General features: G+C 32.6%; 1 protein-coding gene across 1 annotated transcript in view; it reads right to left on the minus strand.

Annotated features, from left to right (window-relative positions):
- Positions 1-4,481: 4,481 nt before the first annotated feature.
- LOC127705858 (DNA damage-binding protein 1-like) overlaps positions 4,482-17,414 on the minus strand; it is a 35,803-nt gene continuing 22,870 nt past the window's right edge. The window contains exons 21-28 of the mRNA XM_052210206.1: positions 17,313-17,407; positions 11,716-11,886; positions 10,907-11,016; positions 10,593-10,678; positions 9,981-10,064; positions 7,529-7,631; positions 6,705-6,828; positions 4,482-5,891 (exon numbers count right to left, since the gene is read on the minus strand). Coding sequence (XP_052066166.1) covers positions 5,808-5,891; positions 6,705-6,828; positions 7,529-7,631; positions 9,981-10,064; positions 10,593-10,678; positions 10,907-11,016; positions 11,716-11,886; positions 17,313-17,407 — 857 coding nt within the window. The 3' untranslated portion in view covers positions 4,482-5,807. The remainder of the gene's footprint in view (positions 5,892-6,704; positions 6,829-7,528; positions 7,632-9,980; positions 10,065-10,592; positions 10,679-10,906; positions 11,017-11,715; positions 11,887-17,312; positions 17,408-17,414) is intronic.

Below are 17,414 nucleotides of genomic sequence, written 5' to 3' on the forward strand. Positions count from 1 at the left end.
TTAAGAAAATCAGACCATAACACAAAAACTTAACATTGAGCAATGAACTGTGATAATGAGGTCAAGGTCAAATAAAACCTGTCAGACTGATATGTACATCATAAAATATTTCAATACACCAAATATAGTTGACCTATTGCATATAGTATTATGAAAACAGACCAAAATACAAGTTTAACTTTAACAACTGAACCATGAAAATGATGTCATGGTCTAGTATCTGAGATATGGACTTGACCACGAAAACTTAACCTTGTTCACTGATCCATGAAATGAGGTCGAGGTCAAGTGAAAACTGCCTGACAGGCACGAGGACCTTGCAAGGTATGCACCTACTAATTATAGTTATCCTTCTACTCATAATAAGAGAGAAATTAACATTACAAAAAATCTCAACTTTTTTTCAAATAGTCACTGAACCATGAAAATGAGGTCAAGGACAATGCACATGTGACAGACGGAAATTTCGCAACTTAAGGCATCTATATACAAAGTATGAAGCATCCAGGTCTTCTACCTTCTGAAATATTAAGCTTTGAAGCAGTTAGTTAATGCCGCCGCCAGGTCACTATCCCTATATCTCGCCTTCTGCAACAGAAGTCACAGGCTCGACAAAAACCATGAAAAATTAACATTGGCCAATAAACCAAAGGGCCATAACTCTAGAACAGTTAAAGTGACGCTACCAAAATTCAAACTTTATCTGTGTTTTGTGGTAATAAGCATTGTGTATAAGTTTCATAACATTTGGTTGAGGCAAACTTAAGTTAGAGAACGGAACTAAAAATTTTGTAATTTTTCCATTTATAAAGGGGCATAACTCTAGAACGGTTCGTGTGTTCTTACCAAAATTCAAATTGATCTGTATTTGGTGGTAATAAGCATTGTGTATAAGTTTCATAACATTTGGTTGAGGCAAACTTAAGTTAGAGAACGGAAACTAAATATTTTGCAATTTTTCCATTTATGAAGGGGCATAACTCTAGAACTGTTTAAGTGAAGCCACCAAAATTCAATCTTGATCTGTGTTTTGTGGTAATAAGCATTGCGTATAAGTTTCATAACATTTGGTTGAGGCAAACTCAAGTTAGAGAACGGAAACCAATTTTGGGACATACGGACTGACAAAGGTAAAACTTAATGCCCCCTCCGCTACGGCGGGGGCATAAGTAGTGATCCTATTGCTTAAAGTTCCTGAGAAATAGACCAAATTGCAAAAACTAAACATTTTTCAATGAACCATGAAATAAAAGTCAAGGTCAGATGAAATCTGCCAGTTGGACATGTACACCTTAAAATCATTCCATACACCAAATATAGTTGACTTATTGCTTATAGTAGCTGAGATACAGACTGTACCACCAAACTTTAACATTGATCACTGATCAATGAAATGAGGTTGATGTCCAGGAAACCCTGTCTGATGGACATGTAGATGTTGCAAGGAACCCATATACCAAATGTAGTTATCCTATTACTCATAACAGGTGAGAAATTCACATGACAAAAAAAAACTTTTTTTATTCCAAGCAGTCGATGAACCATGAAAATGAGGTCAAGGACAATGGATATATGACAGACAGAAACTTCATTACATAAGATATCTGCATTCAAAGTATGAAGCATCCAGGTCTTCTACCTTCTGAAATATAAAGCTTTATACAAATAGTTCACGCCTTTGTTGGATTATAATCCCTTTGTCTTGCATTCTGAGTTTTTCCTCGAAGGTGAGAAAATAAACCAAATATATTTGGTCCTATTGCTTATAGTACCTGAGAAACAGATCAAACCACAAAATCTGAATATATTGACCAATGAACCATGAATATGAAGTCAAGGTCATACAAACCCTACCAGACAGAAATGTACAGCTTACATACATTCCATACAGCAAAAATAGTTGACCTTTTGCTTAAAGTATCGAATAATCTGACAAAACCATGAAAATGAGGTCATGGTCATATGAAACTTGCCAAACAGAAATGTACACCTTACAATCATTCAATACACAAAAGATAGTGGCAATATTGCTTATGGTATCCGAGAAATAGACCAAACCTCAAAAAACTGAACATTGTCCAATAAACCATGAAAATGAGGTCAAGGTCAGATGGAACCTGCCAGTTGGACAAGTACAACTTACAATCATTCCATACAACAAATATAGTGGCCTTAAAACTTACTTATAGTATCTGAGAAATAGACCAAACCACAAGAACTAAACATTGATCAAAGAGCCATGAAATTGAGGTCAAGGTCAGATGAAACCTGCCAGTCGGACATGTGCACCTTACAATCATTCCATAAACCAAATATAGTTGAGCTAATGTTTACAGTATCTGAGATACGGACTTGACCACATAACTTTAACCTTGATCTCTGATCCATGAAATGAGGTCCAGGTCAGGTGACACCTATCTGACAGACATGTAGACGTTGCAAGGAACCCATGTACTAAAATGAGTTATTCTATTACTCGTTATAAGTGAGTATTTCACTTGACAACAAAACTAAAAGGACAATGGACAAATAACAGAAACTTAGTAACATAAGGCATCTGCATACAAGGTATGAAGCATCCAGGTCATCTACCTTCTGAAATATAAAGCTTTATACAAATAGTTCCTCGTCTCGCATTCTGTGACTTTCGTCACAGGCGAAACAAAAATGAACTGATGTAATAACATTGTGCAAGTCTATCCACTATTAACAATCAACATGTGAGCTTGAAATCCAAAATATGTGCTTTCAACAGATGAAAAATAGAGATCTGATTTCTATTTCAACAGTACCTTCACTGACATTGTTGATGGTCAGATAAAAATACCAAAAAAAACTAAAGGGAACTGTGAAGTTTTTCTAGGCAAATTAAATTTACACTTCTCATGTAAACTAGAGGCTCTCAAGAGCCTGTGTCACTCACCTGATTCTACTTTGGTTTTGGAAATCATGTTAAAATAGATTAAAATCATAACAGATACCCTAATTATGAGTGAGGCCAAATTTGGTTTAATATTGGCCCTGTAATTTAATAAAAAATCCTGGAGGCCATCTTGTACAGTAAATCAGCAACAGAGTAGCAACACTTCATCAGCACCTCATAAGAAACATTTATGCCATGTTTGGTTTCATTCTATTCAGTGCACCTCTAGAAGAAGACATTTGTATGTATTTCCAATAGGATCTTATGTTAAAGGAAGTCCCCCCGCTGGCGGCCATCTTGGATGATGGATCGGCTTCAAAGTAACAACACCTGGTCAGCACTTCATAAGGAACATTCATGCCATGTTTGGTTTCATTCCATTCAGTGGTTGTCTAAAAGAAGACATTCGTATGTATTTCCCATAGGGTCTTATGTTAAACTAAGTCCCCCCGCTGGCAGCCATCTTCAATGATGGATCGGCTTCAAAGTAACAACACTTGGTCAGCACCTCAAAAGGAACATTCATGCCATGTTTGGTTTCATTCCATTCAGTGGTTCTTTAAAAGAAGACATTTGTATGTATTTCCCATAGGGTCCTATGTGAAACTAAGTCCCCCGCTGGCGGCCATCTTGGATGATGGATAGGCTTCAAAGCAACAACACTTGGTCAAAACCTCATAAGGAACATTCATGCCATGTTTGGTTTCATTCCATTCAGTGGTTCTCTAAAAGAAGACATTTGTAAATATTTCCCATAGAGTCCTATGTTAAACTAAGTCCCCCACAGGCGGCCATCTTGGATTATGGATCGGCTTCAAAGTAACAACACTTGGTCAGCACCTCATAAGGAACATTCATGCCATGTTTGGTTTCATTCCATTCAGTGGTTCTCTAAAAGAAGACATTTGTATGTATTTCCCATAGGGTCCTATGTTAAACTAAGTCCCCCGCTGGCGGCCATCTTGGATGATGGATCAGCTTCAAAGTAACAACACTTGGTCAGCACCTCATAAGGAACATTCATGCCATGTTTGGTTTCATTCCATTCAGTGGTTCTCTAAAAGAAGACATTTGTATGTATTTCCCCATAGGGTCATATGTTAAACTAAGTCCCCCGCTGGCGGCCATCTTGGATGATGGATCGGCTTTAAAGTAACAACACTTGGTCAGCACCTCATAAGGAACATTCATGCCATGTTTGGTTTCATTCCATTCAGTGGTTCTCTAGAAGAAGTTCAAAATGTAAAAAGTTAACAAAGACGACGGACGCCAAGTGATGAGAAAAGCTCACTTGGCCCTTCGGGCCAGGAGAGCTAAAAAAGGGATGTAATATTAATCAAAGTAAAGTTAAACCCGAGCTGTCTTCTTCTTCCAATTAAGCGGCCGCAATCAACTGTCTGATTATTCTGCCACTGCTAACCAATTCAACATTAATACTTACTGGATGACAAAGTATTCCATTAGGGATGCCAATGAGACAACTATCCCTCAAAGATCAATGAATTATGATCTTTCAAATAATGTAGCTGGTATTTTAAATAATAAACAAACACTAAAGTTCATTTCAACACTTCATTCATTTTTTGTATAAAATATTTTAGCACTATAAACAGTACAATGTACAATAACAGCAAAAACATTTGTCACAACAATGGTTTTTTAAATAACAAGAACTATAATGTGTGAAGTTTGATGGGATAATTAGAGTATACATAAGTTAGAAATGTTCTCAAGGATGTTCAATAATAGTTTACAACTTCCTTCTAATTTTCTTTTTAAACATCTTGCATGTAATCAAACATTTATTCTCCTAAAAAAAAGCACTTTTTTTCCAAGATGAAAACATTTTGAAATTGACATGGTCTTTAAATGACAGTTAACACATTTTTCCATCAAAATATTAATTTCAAAAATGTTTATTTTGTACTTCATTTTTTCATACTTTTATGTATTGTACATAAATCTTCATGAAAAATGCACAATTCATTTGAATTCAATATTGAAGATACATTAGAGAATAGCCTTATCGATGATGTTGTATTTAGCAAAATAATCAATACACAAAAGGGTCTATACATATTTAAATCAGAAATAAATGCTGTCCAAAAATAAGAAATGCCACACATGAATTAACAATCGTATCCAGGTTCATAATTTCAGACTGAACTTGGTGCATATTGAAATTGTTCAGTAAAACAGAAAATGTATTTGATCCTAAATCTGTAGATATAAAGAAACAGGTTTATATTCATACAAGGGAAATGAATGATTGAGCAAAAAAAAAATGCCTACTATTACCATGAATTTAATGATCCCCCACTATTCAAATAGAAATATATTATTAACCTTCTATTGTAAATATCCATTTAAAACCAATAAACTTTTTTTACTTAGAAATCAGCTAATTTTTTATGCCTTTTGTATTTCTCTCATCTTTATCTAAAAACTATCATAATGAGATACAGATTTGAAATTTATTTGGTATCAATTCAAAATTTTGGAGACAAAAGGAAAGCAAAATGGTACATTTCCCCCCAGAAATGCAAGGAAAATGGAATTATCTTATATACATAACTTACATGAAAAGAATGATGCATAAAGATTTTATACTATATCTGTCTTGAACTATCAAAATCAAATGCAAAACAATTTACTGCAACAATGTTATTTAAAGAATAAATTTACTGCTACAAAGTTATTTAAAGAATTAAGTATAAATTGCAGTCAGAAAATTTCCCAAATCACAAATTATCATGCCAGACTGAACTTACTGGATAGAATATTTAATTGCAATGATAATGAATAGAAACTCTTTAATTGCAGCTTTCAAATAAAAATTACTATGGCAATCAATACATTATTTACAAGTAAAAAACAATAAATATTAGTGAATCCTTGTCAGTTCTTCTATCATCTTGACTATATCATCTACAGTTGACTCTCTCTTCATGCCACTACCATCATCCATCTGAAAATTAAAATCGATTAAGACTATTAAACTAGTGACAAACAATATTTCGGGTCATTTTTGGCTCTTTTTTTTAATATACACAGACCATATGTCTGAAATCAAAACCCTGAAAATTAATACTTTCAAGACATATTATAATATTAAAGACATGTTTGTTGTGTAATTTTCCTTTTATGACAATTGTATAAACATGATCTAAGTGTAGATAAAACCTTGCTAGTGAAAACACTGCTTTAGCCATATCAAACAGTTTTGTTGAAGGCCCTACGGTGGCCTATAGTTGTTAATTTCTGTGTCATTTAGTCTCTTGTGGAGAGTTGTCTAATTGGCAATCATACCACATCTTCTTTTTTATATCAGCCCTTTCAAAAAAAATATTTACAGGGTCTTTTCCGTAAAAATCAAAACTACCTTAGTTAAGTATCAATAAAGATCGTGTTTAAATTAAGAATTATCTGTGAACTACAACTTAAGTTACTGTTGCATCTTAACTGAAGTTTTGTTTGTTTCTACAGATAGACAATACCACCACATCAGAATTTGATGGTATATTAATAACGATAAGTGATCTCTAAAAACTTAAAACTATCAGGTGAAACTCACCAAATGAGTTTCATATTTATTGAGTCATAAGTTCTCAAAATCAGGAAAACATCTTTCAAGAGAGATATTATTTTAGGGATCAGAAAGCAGTACAACTCTTTTGTTGGAGGCTTATACACATTCTATGCAAGCTAAATTTTGTCATTACAAAATTTGAATAAGTGCAGAAATTTGTTTTGCATATAAAAATTCCCTATTTGTAATTACCTGTAATGCTTGTACAACCTCTTGCATTTTGTCTCTATTCAGATCTAAGAAACTTTCAATTAAATCTCCATCTATGAATCCAGTTGATGGTTCTGTTTTCCTTTCTGTGTGAAATGATCTCCAGCTGAGTTTTTGTTAAGGTTTTGAATTTAGCATGGTGTGAACAAAAAACATAAATAAATTTCTTCATCAATGATACATACTTGTCATTATAAAAATTCCAAATTCAGAAGTTTTAATTCAATTAATTTTCGGATTTTAGAATAAATAAAACAGTTTTATCAAATTTATTTTGGGTATGAGAATGAATATATATAATTTTATTTATATTCTCTAGGAATTAAAAAGAGTAAGTGATATCTTCCCTAGATTAGATCAAAGATTGTAATACATATACAGTTTAATATTCTCCAAATATATATATACAAACAATCTAGAAATTTAGCTGACTCTAAAATCTGAGGAGTTAAACCTAAAAGTTGTTCTTAGGTATTTATTAGGTTTCACCATCTGGAAGATTTACAAAATAATTACAAATGCCTACACAAAATGAGGTGGACATCTTCAATGCTAAATTCCTTCATGTCTGTCTGACATTTACCATACTATTAGGTGGGATTTGCACCTCATAAAACGGGTTGGAATTGTCCTGTGGTAGTTGTTCACTCTGCCATCAAAGTTTCTCCATTCTTAGGAGCAAAAACTTGTGCACCTCATTCTCAGCCTGAAAGGTCTTATAATTTTCATCACTGGAGTTTAGTTTATCAAATATTTATACGAACAATTCAACATAACAATGAATTATGATCATAAAAAATGGATACAATGAATGGTCTATTTTTCCGACACTCTTGATGACCTTGGCCAGACGAACTTGTATCTCTGACAAGAAATTAAAGAAGTCTTGAGGAACTTGTGTAACCAATCCTGTAAAAAGATCGAGTATTATGTATGTTGTACTGGGGTGAAAAATATTTAGTTGGACTTCACAAGAGATTTAAACTGTCTGTTTATCATCTCTATACAGTCCCACTGCTATAAGTAAATTATTACCGTTAAAAGGCTTGTATAGTCCGCGGTTTTATTCTCCAAAAGTGACCCTGAAAGCAGGGGTGCGGACTATAGCTATAGAGTACAATAAGCAAGAAATTAAAGAGAAAATTTCAATTTCGCGATGTGGTTTGTTTACGTTCCGCCATGTTTGTTATTGACATTGTAGAGGGTGCTCTTTTCATTTTTTCAAACCAATAATTTTACCCAATCCATATTAATAAGTTATTTTTATTCAATATCAAATTAATACTGATAAATTTAAAAATTAAATGCTTCATTACAAAATTCTTGTTTCTTTTCAATGCATTGCTAAATATAAACTGGTATCTACTTGAATGAAATCTTACAAAAAAAGTAAAAAAAGACAACCGTAAACCAGCTTACGTTTTGGTGTTTCCTATTGACAAATATGTTTCGTATTAGATTAAGACCCTTCAAATATTAATGTGATAGATATATAAAACCCTGTTTTATATAAGGAGGGAACTGTTTTATTTTCAAAGTCGTATTATAGTGATATCTATTATGTACGGATTTCGATTCTCACCGGGTTTTTCCATCTTTTACACATGCTTTTCAAACTTCCGGTTTAAACATACACAAGTTTCTAAATTGTTTTTTGTGTGATTTAGACTTATATTAACCAGCGTGAAGTGTTTTAGAACCATTTACAAGCAGTTTCAGCTTCTGTTTGGTGATGGAAAATAGGTTTTGCCAAGAAAATACCGCAAACGACCACACACGATTTAAAATTACCGGAGTTTCATTAGACCTTTTCTAACAGTTACAAAAAGTTTTTTTACCCTAGATTTCGTGGGGAGAAGGGGGTGCGGACTATGTACCAGTGCGAACTATACAAGCCTGATTACATTATTACTTATTCGAGTAAATGTTTGTATTATCTACTTACTTCTACAAGCAAATATTTTTAAGTTTTTACTTGTTGAAATTTTTTTCTTTCTAAATATGAAAATTAAAATTTTTATTCAATGCTTTGTTACATTTAATCTCAACAAACTTTAAAATGACTAATTCAAACATAAAAGTGCAAAGAATTTTAATTTGATTGCTAACATTTATATTACTTTGATGTTATACAAAGGGACTGATCTTTGAACACCATGCACCTTTCCTATAACGTTGTGCGCTATCACAACACTTGCTATTATATAAAGCCTACAGATTGAACTTTTATTTGAGGTCCCAATGACCTAAAATGAATTCCAATTAAATCACAGCAAAAGGTTAAATTATCTTTTTGCCTCTCACTTGAAGTAAATTTTATGAAAAAGGGAAGCACACTCAAGAAATCTAAAAGTTTACTTCAAGAAGTAATTTACTTCTGTAAGTGCATCAAGATTGCATATAATAATCAATAGTACTTATCCACTCTGACATGCATCATTTGACTGCTAAACTTTATTATAAACCTATGGTATAACCTTCAGTGATTGCAGCACAATTTTGGGATAACCTTCATCACTTACAGGGAAGAGTAAAAGGAGAAGGTCTGGTAAGGGCTATATTTGGCCTAAAATTCAAAGTACTTCTGATGAAAGATTTTTGACTTTAAACACTTAAGTGTCTACTTTAGTTGATTCAATTAGTTTATGTGAAGGATTCTAAATGATTTGGTCATTAAAGACACTCAAATTCAAGCTTAAATATGAAAAATCTATCAAATATGCCATAAAACGTCACTTTTCAGATGGCTTTAGTCTAAAATGTAAGTGGCCGCATCCGTGTACAGTCTCAACCCATTTTAGACAAAAAACATCTTAAAATTTACTAAAATTCTGAAGAATTCAGTAATTTTGCATGAATTTATTATGCTAGTACCTGATGCATGTGCATTGTATTGTCAAAAACAGCCTATAGTTATGGAACAAAAGTATTCTTCTTTCCAATAAATAGCTAAAAGTTTACATTTTCAACAAATTTGTAAAAATGCTATATTTTGGGGCCAAAAAGGGGTCTTACAGGGCCTACTCCTTTGAAAATCAAAATGAATGCAACCTCTTTGATCACCAAAGATTTAAAGGGATTAAACAAGACAGAGTCAACTTCCCCTGAGGGAGTCACCTGAAATTTTAGTTTATATTAGTAAATTACATAATTTATAGACAAACTTTATCATATAAATAATGTCAGTTCCAAAGAACTAGCAATTTGGGACATGGTACCCTCCAGGACTTGCTAGTCTAGAAGTATTTTTATTATTACCTATTGCTCCATTTACAGTACCATACAAAACAGAACCTTGTGTTGGAGTACTGCTCTCCAAAGCATGCTGCATAACCAAGGAACCTAAAACAGGAAGAAAACTGTTGAAGTACAAATCTAAGATGACATTTATTTATACAGAACCTTGTTTTTCAACAATATTAACATAAGATTTTTGGTTTAATGAAACAACACAAAAAAAAAAAACCCTTTATTATGAAAATGTTTATCAAACATATTCAAATCATACTTTTTTAGGGAATGTTATTTGTTATTTATGCGTAAAAAACTTTGCTTTTGCCCTAAATTCATAAAGAAATAAACTTTCAGAAACTTAAAAATATTCAGTAGTAACTATGTTTCATTTTTTTTACAAACTTTACGTGAATGATCACATTTAGCTGAAAAAAGTATTACTAATTTTTAGACTAGACAAATTTTCCACTTTATGAGCAGTTACTTCATTCTTTATTACTGTATGCAATGCCTAGGTAGGTGAAAGTCACTACAAAATGTTCTAGGAATTTATAGATCACTGCTAAAACATGTACATTACACTGGGGACCAGAAGGTAGGTCTTAGTCATCCCCTCATATTTTAAGCAAAACTAACCATGTCTGAAAACATTTACAAATTCACCAAGGTGGAACAATCCTACTTCTTGCAAGTTTTGTCGTTCTTCATCTGTTGTTGCAGCACTGTATTAAAATTAAACAGATTAAAGTTAACCCAATGTCATTAATACACACTCAAATCTGAATCAAAGCCATTGATAAGTACTTTCATGTAAAGTAGACTACTTGAAATATAGAATATTAAAACATCTCTTTTAACCAAGATGTTAAGTATTCATGTTTTCATAGACTAGCCATAATTTCTACTATTATCTTTTGGTATTAATTATTAAGCATTGGTAAATCACTAACCTATCTTTCTGACATGTGAACAAGTTGAATGAATTCTCAGCTCCTAAGAAATTATCATCATCTAAAATTTCTACAGCTGTCATCCAGTTAGGATTGCAATCTCTGGCAATCTGAAATCAATCATTCATACGTATGAAAGATTATTAAACTAAAACAATTTACAAGCGCTTACTTAAAAGAGACACAACAATTATTCCCATACACCCCTCCTTCTCCTGTATGCACCTCTTCTACAAACAATCTTCAAGTACAAGAACTGATGCTTTATCCTGTGTAAACCTTTCATTGCAAGTTGATAGCTGTTCTGTGTTAAAAGCAAGATGGTACCATAAAAGATACCAGGCTTAATATAATTTTTTACACCAGACACAAGATTTTGTCTATATGAGACTCATCTGGAAATCATATTTCATTTACAATTCCATTTGATTTATAAAATTGTAATGGTGATATTTTAATTAATGCAACAAATACAAACAAGACATTATGAGTATCACATTTTAATATTTGACAGCAATATTTGTGTGAGAATAATTCATGAATAAGCACTACTTTTTTTGCGGGTATTCAACATTTGCATTTAATAGAGAATTCATATTTGTAGGCAACACTCTTGGCCTCATAATTTTAACCAAAGTTCATCAAATTCTAATTTACTGTATCAATTTCATAATGAAAAAATTTATCTTAATAAAAGTTTATTTTTATTTTACATATTTAAGCTTCAAAAAAGAAATTTAATCAAGTACAGAAAGCTCTTACACCCTACAGACTTTTACTACAATAAGTTTATTAGTATAAGTACTAACCTCCTCAAAGCATCCTTCCATAGGTTTATACAACAACAAAGTGATTGATCTCATTAAGTCTCCGACCAAAGCAAAATCTCCTTTAGTTTTCAAATACAAAGCTATTATGTTGTTAAAATGGCTACATTCTAATCGAAGTTCCTTCTCGGCAGTCCACTCAAACAATCTAACCTGCAAAAGAAAATATACTTGATTTTCTACCAGTGTAAGCTATGTTACAAAGTATTGTATTCTGTCTCCAATCAGCTATAATGATTGAACTATACAAACATAAAAAGTATCTTCAATAATTTACAAGTACTAATCAAGAAAACGAGTGGAAAGAATTTGTAAAAGATTAGCAAACAATAAAATTACAATAAGGCTCTTTTCTTTTTCTTCCTATTTTGCTTGTCTAAACTCCTATCTATTTTAATCTTTCTAAAAACATTTATCTTTTAATATATCTTATTTCCTAGTTTAGGGAGATGAATATCAAAAGACAATCCCATAACATATACTTCTTCAGCACATCATCAATATTGTGAGACATCTATTACAATACCCTATCAACTTGACAATAGCTTTAATAATAAAAATTAGTAAGGGTTCTGCGGAACCCAGTGTCTCGCCTACTTTTTCTCTTAATCGCAGGCTCAACAAAAATGAGGAAGTAAATCAATAAAAATATTCCTCTTGATACTATCTTTTGAATGTAAGAAGCTTCTGTTCAAGTTTGGTAAAAATCCAGGATATTTTATGAATCTAATAAATGTTTAAAAACTTTAACTGCAGACTGAATGTAATGTTAACTGGAAGAAAACAAAATTTTCTTCTAGATACTAGCATTTGATCATAAACAAGCTTCTGTCCAAGTTTGGTACAAATCCAAAATAGTATAAGAAAGTTATTAAAATTTAAAAAACTTTAACCACAGAGTGAATGTGTTGTTTCCTGGCAGAAAATCTAAGTCCATTAAAAGTAAAATCTGGAAAAAATGGATTTATTTTTTTACAAAATTACCTTCTAGATACTAGCTTTTGATCATAAACAAGCTTCTGTCCAAGTTTGGTACAAATTCAATATAGTAAAAGAAAGTTATTAAAATTTTAAAAACTTTAACCACAGAGTGAATGTGTTGTTTCCTGGCAGAAAATCTAAGTCCATTTAAAAGTAAAATAAGGAATTTTTCTTTTTACAAAATTTACTTCTGGATACTATCTTATGATCATAAACAAGCTTCTGTCCAAGTTTGGTAGAAACCAAGGATAGTTTAAGAAAGTTATTACAATTTTAAAAACTTTAACCACAGAGTGAATGTAATATTTCCCGGCAGAAAAACTAAGTCCATTTATAAGTAAAATACGGAAAAAATGGAATTTTATTTTTACAAAATTTACTTCTGGATACTATCTTATGATCATAAACAAGCTTCTGTCCAAGTTTGGTAGAAATCCAGGATAGTTTTAAGAAAGTTATTTTAAAAATTTCAAAAACTTTAACCACAGAGTGAATATTTGTGGACGCCGCCGCCGACGACATGTAGGATCGCTATGTCTCGCTTTTTCGACTAAAGTTGAAGGATCGACAAAAATTAAAAACTTGTAACATTTATTTTTTGTGCATATTTGTAAAGTAATTAAAAATTCCATGTAACAGTAATGTGAGTTATCTCCCTTGATTTTCTGTATGTAATGTTGTCAGTTTAAAGTATTTGAATAAATAGGTATATCATATCAAAATACTTAATGTAGCTTATCTTTAAATCAAAGCACTGTAAGCGCTGTAGGCAGTTAACCAAAAACCAAGGCAAACGTAATTACCATAGAAAGGCTTGTATAGTCCGCGGTTTTATTCTCCAAAATTGGACCTTCCAGACAGGGTGCGGACTATAGAGTACAATAAGCAAGAAATAAGAGAAAAATTTCAATTTCGCGGTCGAGGTGGTTTGTTTACGTTCCGCCATCTTTGTTATTTCTATTGTAGAGGGCGCTCTTATCATTTTTCAAACTAATAATTTTAACTCATCCATATTAATAAGTTATTTCTATTCAATATCAAATTAATACTGATAAATATAAAAACTAAACCTTTCATTACAAATTTCTCGTTTCTTTTCAATGCATTGGTTGAAATAAACTGGTATCTGCTCGATTGAAACGATACAAACATAGTGAAAAAGACAACCGTAAACCAGCTTAGAATTTGTAAACTACAAAACGAAATCGGTTATTGTTCGTTCCGTTTTGGTGTTTCATACTGACTAATATGGTTTGTATTAGCTTAAGACCCTTCAAACATTAATGTGATAGATATATTAAAGACTGTTTTACAAAAGGATGGAACTGTTTTACTTTCAAAGTCGTATTATAGTGATATCTGTTATGTACGGATTTCGACTCTCACCGGTTAATTTCTTCTTTTACACGTGCTTTTTAAACTTCCTGTTTAAACATACTCAAGTTTCTAAATTGTTTTTTAAGTGAATTAAACTTATTTTAACAATCATGAAGCGTTCTAGAATCATTAACAAGCAGTTTCAGCTTCTGTTTGATGATGGAAAACAGGTTTTTCCAAGAAAATAACGCAAACGACCGCACAGGATTTGAAATTACCGGAGTTTCATTAGACCTTTTCTAACAGTTACAAAAAGTTTTTTTACCTAAAATTTCGTGGGGAGAAGGGGGTGCGGACTATGTACCACTGCGAACTATACAAGCCTTTCTACGGTATGAAAACTGTGGGAGTCTTGCTTCAATTTTTTTTTAAGATTTGAAAAAAGAAACATTAAACATTTGTATATTGTACATTGTTTATTTAATGAAATGATTACTAAGGCAAATTAATTAATATTTTATCAAGGTTTTCAAAAGCAACGCATATATATATCATTCAGTATAAGTGGTAAAAGTTGACGAAGAATGAGTTTGTAATAGTATGAATGGATTTGCTTCCCTGGAAGGAACACCGAATTTGGGTTCTTCAGTGCAAAAATTATGAAAAACAAATCAGACAAATGTTTACTACTACAGGGATCAAAGGTGAGGTCTGACTGACCTGCTCATAGTAAATGTAAATTACCCCCACTTTCACCCCAAGTCGTAGATGTCACTCTATACCAAGTTTGGAATAAAATGACAGGTGATTATAAAACAGTTGGTCTAACATTCTTGGGCTTTACACTTCTTGAAAGATTCATATGTTTTCTTTAAAAATGAGCCATAAATGAAATAATTCAAAAAATATTTTACGTAAATCCAATCAACCTAGACTCATTTTTAGCATCAATAAAATTTTATAATGAACAAGAAATAATTGTAACAGGATGCTGTGACGAAGTTTCCCTAACAAAGCTCCCATAATTCGTCATTCCCATGGTCGCCTGGCATTGGACAGTTCACATTGGTTTGGTCTAGTAAAGTGATATGCATATGTAACGCCTAGGAAATTGACCCTGTTTGTCATTCAAATCTTTTTGAAATGACGAACAGGAATAAATAGGGTTTAGGAGTGGGCATCTCGACCGTTTACAAGTTCTCAAACAGGAGGGGGTGTGGTGACCCCCAGGGATTTCCCCCTTTATTTCCTTTCATTTGTTATACTGTTCCATACATGAATATATATAGTTTAGGGGTGGGGATCTTAACCGTCCTGTTTGTCATTCAAATCGTTTAGAAATGACGAACAGGAATAAATAGGGTTTAGGAGTGGGTATCTCGACCGTTTACAAGTTCTCAAACAGGAGGGGGTGTGGTGACCCCCAGGGACTCCCCCTATATTTCATTTGATTTGTTATATTGTCCCATACATGAATATATATGGTTTAGGAGTGGGGATCTTAACCGTTTCCAAGTTCTAAAACAGGAGGGGTGGAGTGACTCACGGAAACTCCCCCTATATTTCATTTGATTTGTTATACTGTCTCTTCCATGAATATATATGGTTTAGGGGTAGGGATCTCGACTGTTTACAAGTTATCAAACAGAAGGGGGTGGGGTGACAACGGGGACTCCCCCAAATTATTTTCATTTTGATTGTTTTATTATCCCATACAAGAATATATATGGTTTAGCTATAGGGGTGGGAATCACAATTCACCCTATATTTTATTTGATTTATTTTATTGTCCTGTTCTCATTAATGAAGACAGTGTGTGTCTATCACTTACTGTTTTCGAGTAATAGTCATTTGAAAATAATAAAAAAATCCCATATGGTTCTACAGTAAACCCCATCCCTTCTTTAGGCCCCTCAAAATACCCCTAAATAAGGCACAAACGAAAATTGATGGCTTACATTTTATGAAACCTAAGTAAATCTGACAAGCGGTCCGAGTTGTCTTGTTAGATAGGCTGAGTAGACTCTGTCCGACTTGTCTCCGGGACGAGTTGTTCCGCATTTCTTAAAACATCGACCAGTACGTCAATTTCCGTAAAAATAACATCAGAATCAAACGAACTTACGTTTCGTGTACGACTAATACCTGCAAACTTTCATGATTTAGGCGTGAACTACATGATATTGACCCGCTGTCCTGATTTCACGATCGTGTTCGTGAAAATAGATAGCCCCAAAACACGATACTTTGAAAATTACACGCAAAATATTTTTGTTTTCCCAAGGGAGGCAACTCGTGTTTAACAAATTTAATCCAATCAAAAGTCAGTGGTCACGCATTCACCAGTTGATTAATGGTACTATATAGTAAACAATCAAAGAATAGAAGTTTGTTAAGTATTTAGAGTTGTTTTTTTGGGCTTGGGTGTTAGAATTATTAAAATCGGAATCACTAATGACAAGTATCACTTGCAAAACTTGTTATATTGGTATATATGTAACGGAAACCAGTCTAGTGCATTCTCCGAGAGTGCATTACTTGACAAGGTCATTTATGTAAAAAACGGAGTAATATAAAAGAATGAAATTCAAATGTGATTACACAATTTATTAACACTCACCTCAAACAAAAAGAATTTCATGATTAACAATAATTACCTTTCTATCATCAGAATCCTCAAAATTTAAAAGTTACGTTAATTTTGTCTTCTAATTTGAAATTGCCGCCAACTTATTAATAGACTACTGACGTATTTAATACGTATCGACGACAAACAATATCCCTACGACTTTTGCCATTTGGGAAATGTAAACGACTTGTCTTTAGAGATTTTCGGCGATTAAATATTTCATACAATTGTTCTTTGACATCTTAGCCAAAAGTACAGTGGAAAATAAACTACATAAGGATTTCTATTGAGCACTACTTCCTATGTGCAACTTCAAAAATTTTGGGTTGTTCGACGATCATTTAAGGTTTTTCTGGTCATATTTTTTGTATTCCAGAATTGATAGTATGAAAAAAGTGCCCAATTAGTTATTAATAACATACTAAGCCAGATAGATAATAACAACAGCACTTTTTCACTATTCAGTGGGAAGAACACAAATCTAGGGTGCTAGCATATGGCAGCTTAACTGCCAAAAAACCCCTACTTTAAATTTATATATGTTAAGAAAAATGTGGTTTTTAAGAACCTCAGCTTACTTACTGACTTGATTCTTAGCAATACACTTTAACAATCCCTGACTAAACTTTCTACAAGATTAACTGGTACTTACAGTACTATTTATACTAGCCAGTAGTTTTCCATTAAATTCTACCAAGCTGTAGGCTGCTCCCTTGATGTCTTTTTCTGCAACTTGATTTAATTTACCTATAAC

Source organism: Mytilus californianus, unplaced genomic scaffold, assembly GCF_021869535.1.
Source record: "Mytilus californianus isolate M0D057914Y unplaced genomic scaffold, xbMytCali1.0.p SCAF_6, whole genome shotgun sequence".
Taxonomy (NCBI): Eukaryota; Metazoa; Mollusca; class Bivalvia; order Mytilida; family Mytilidae; genus Mytilus; species Mytilus californianus.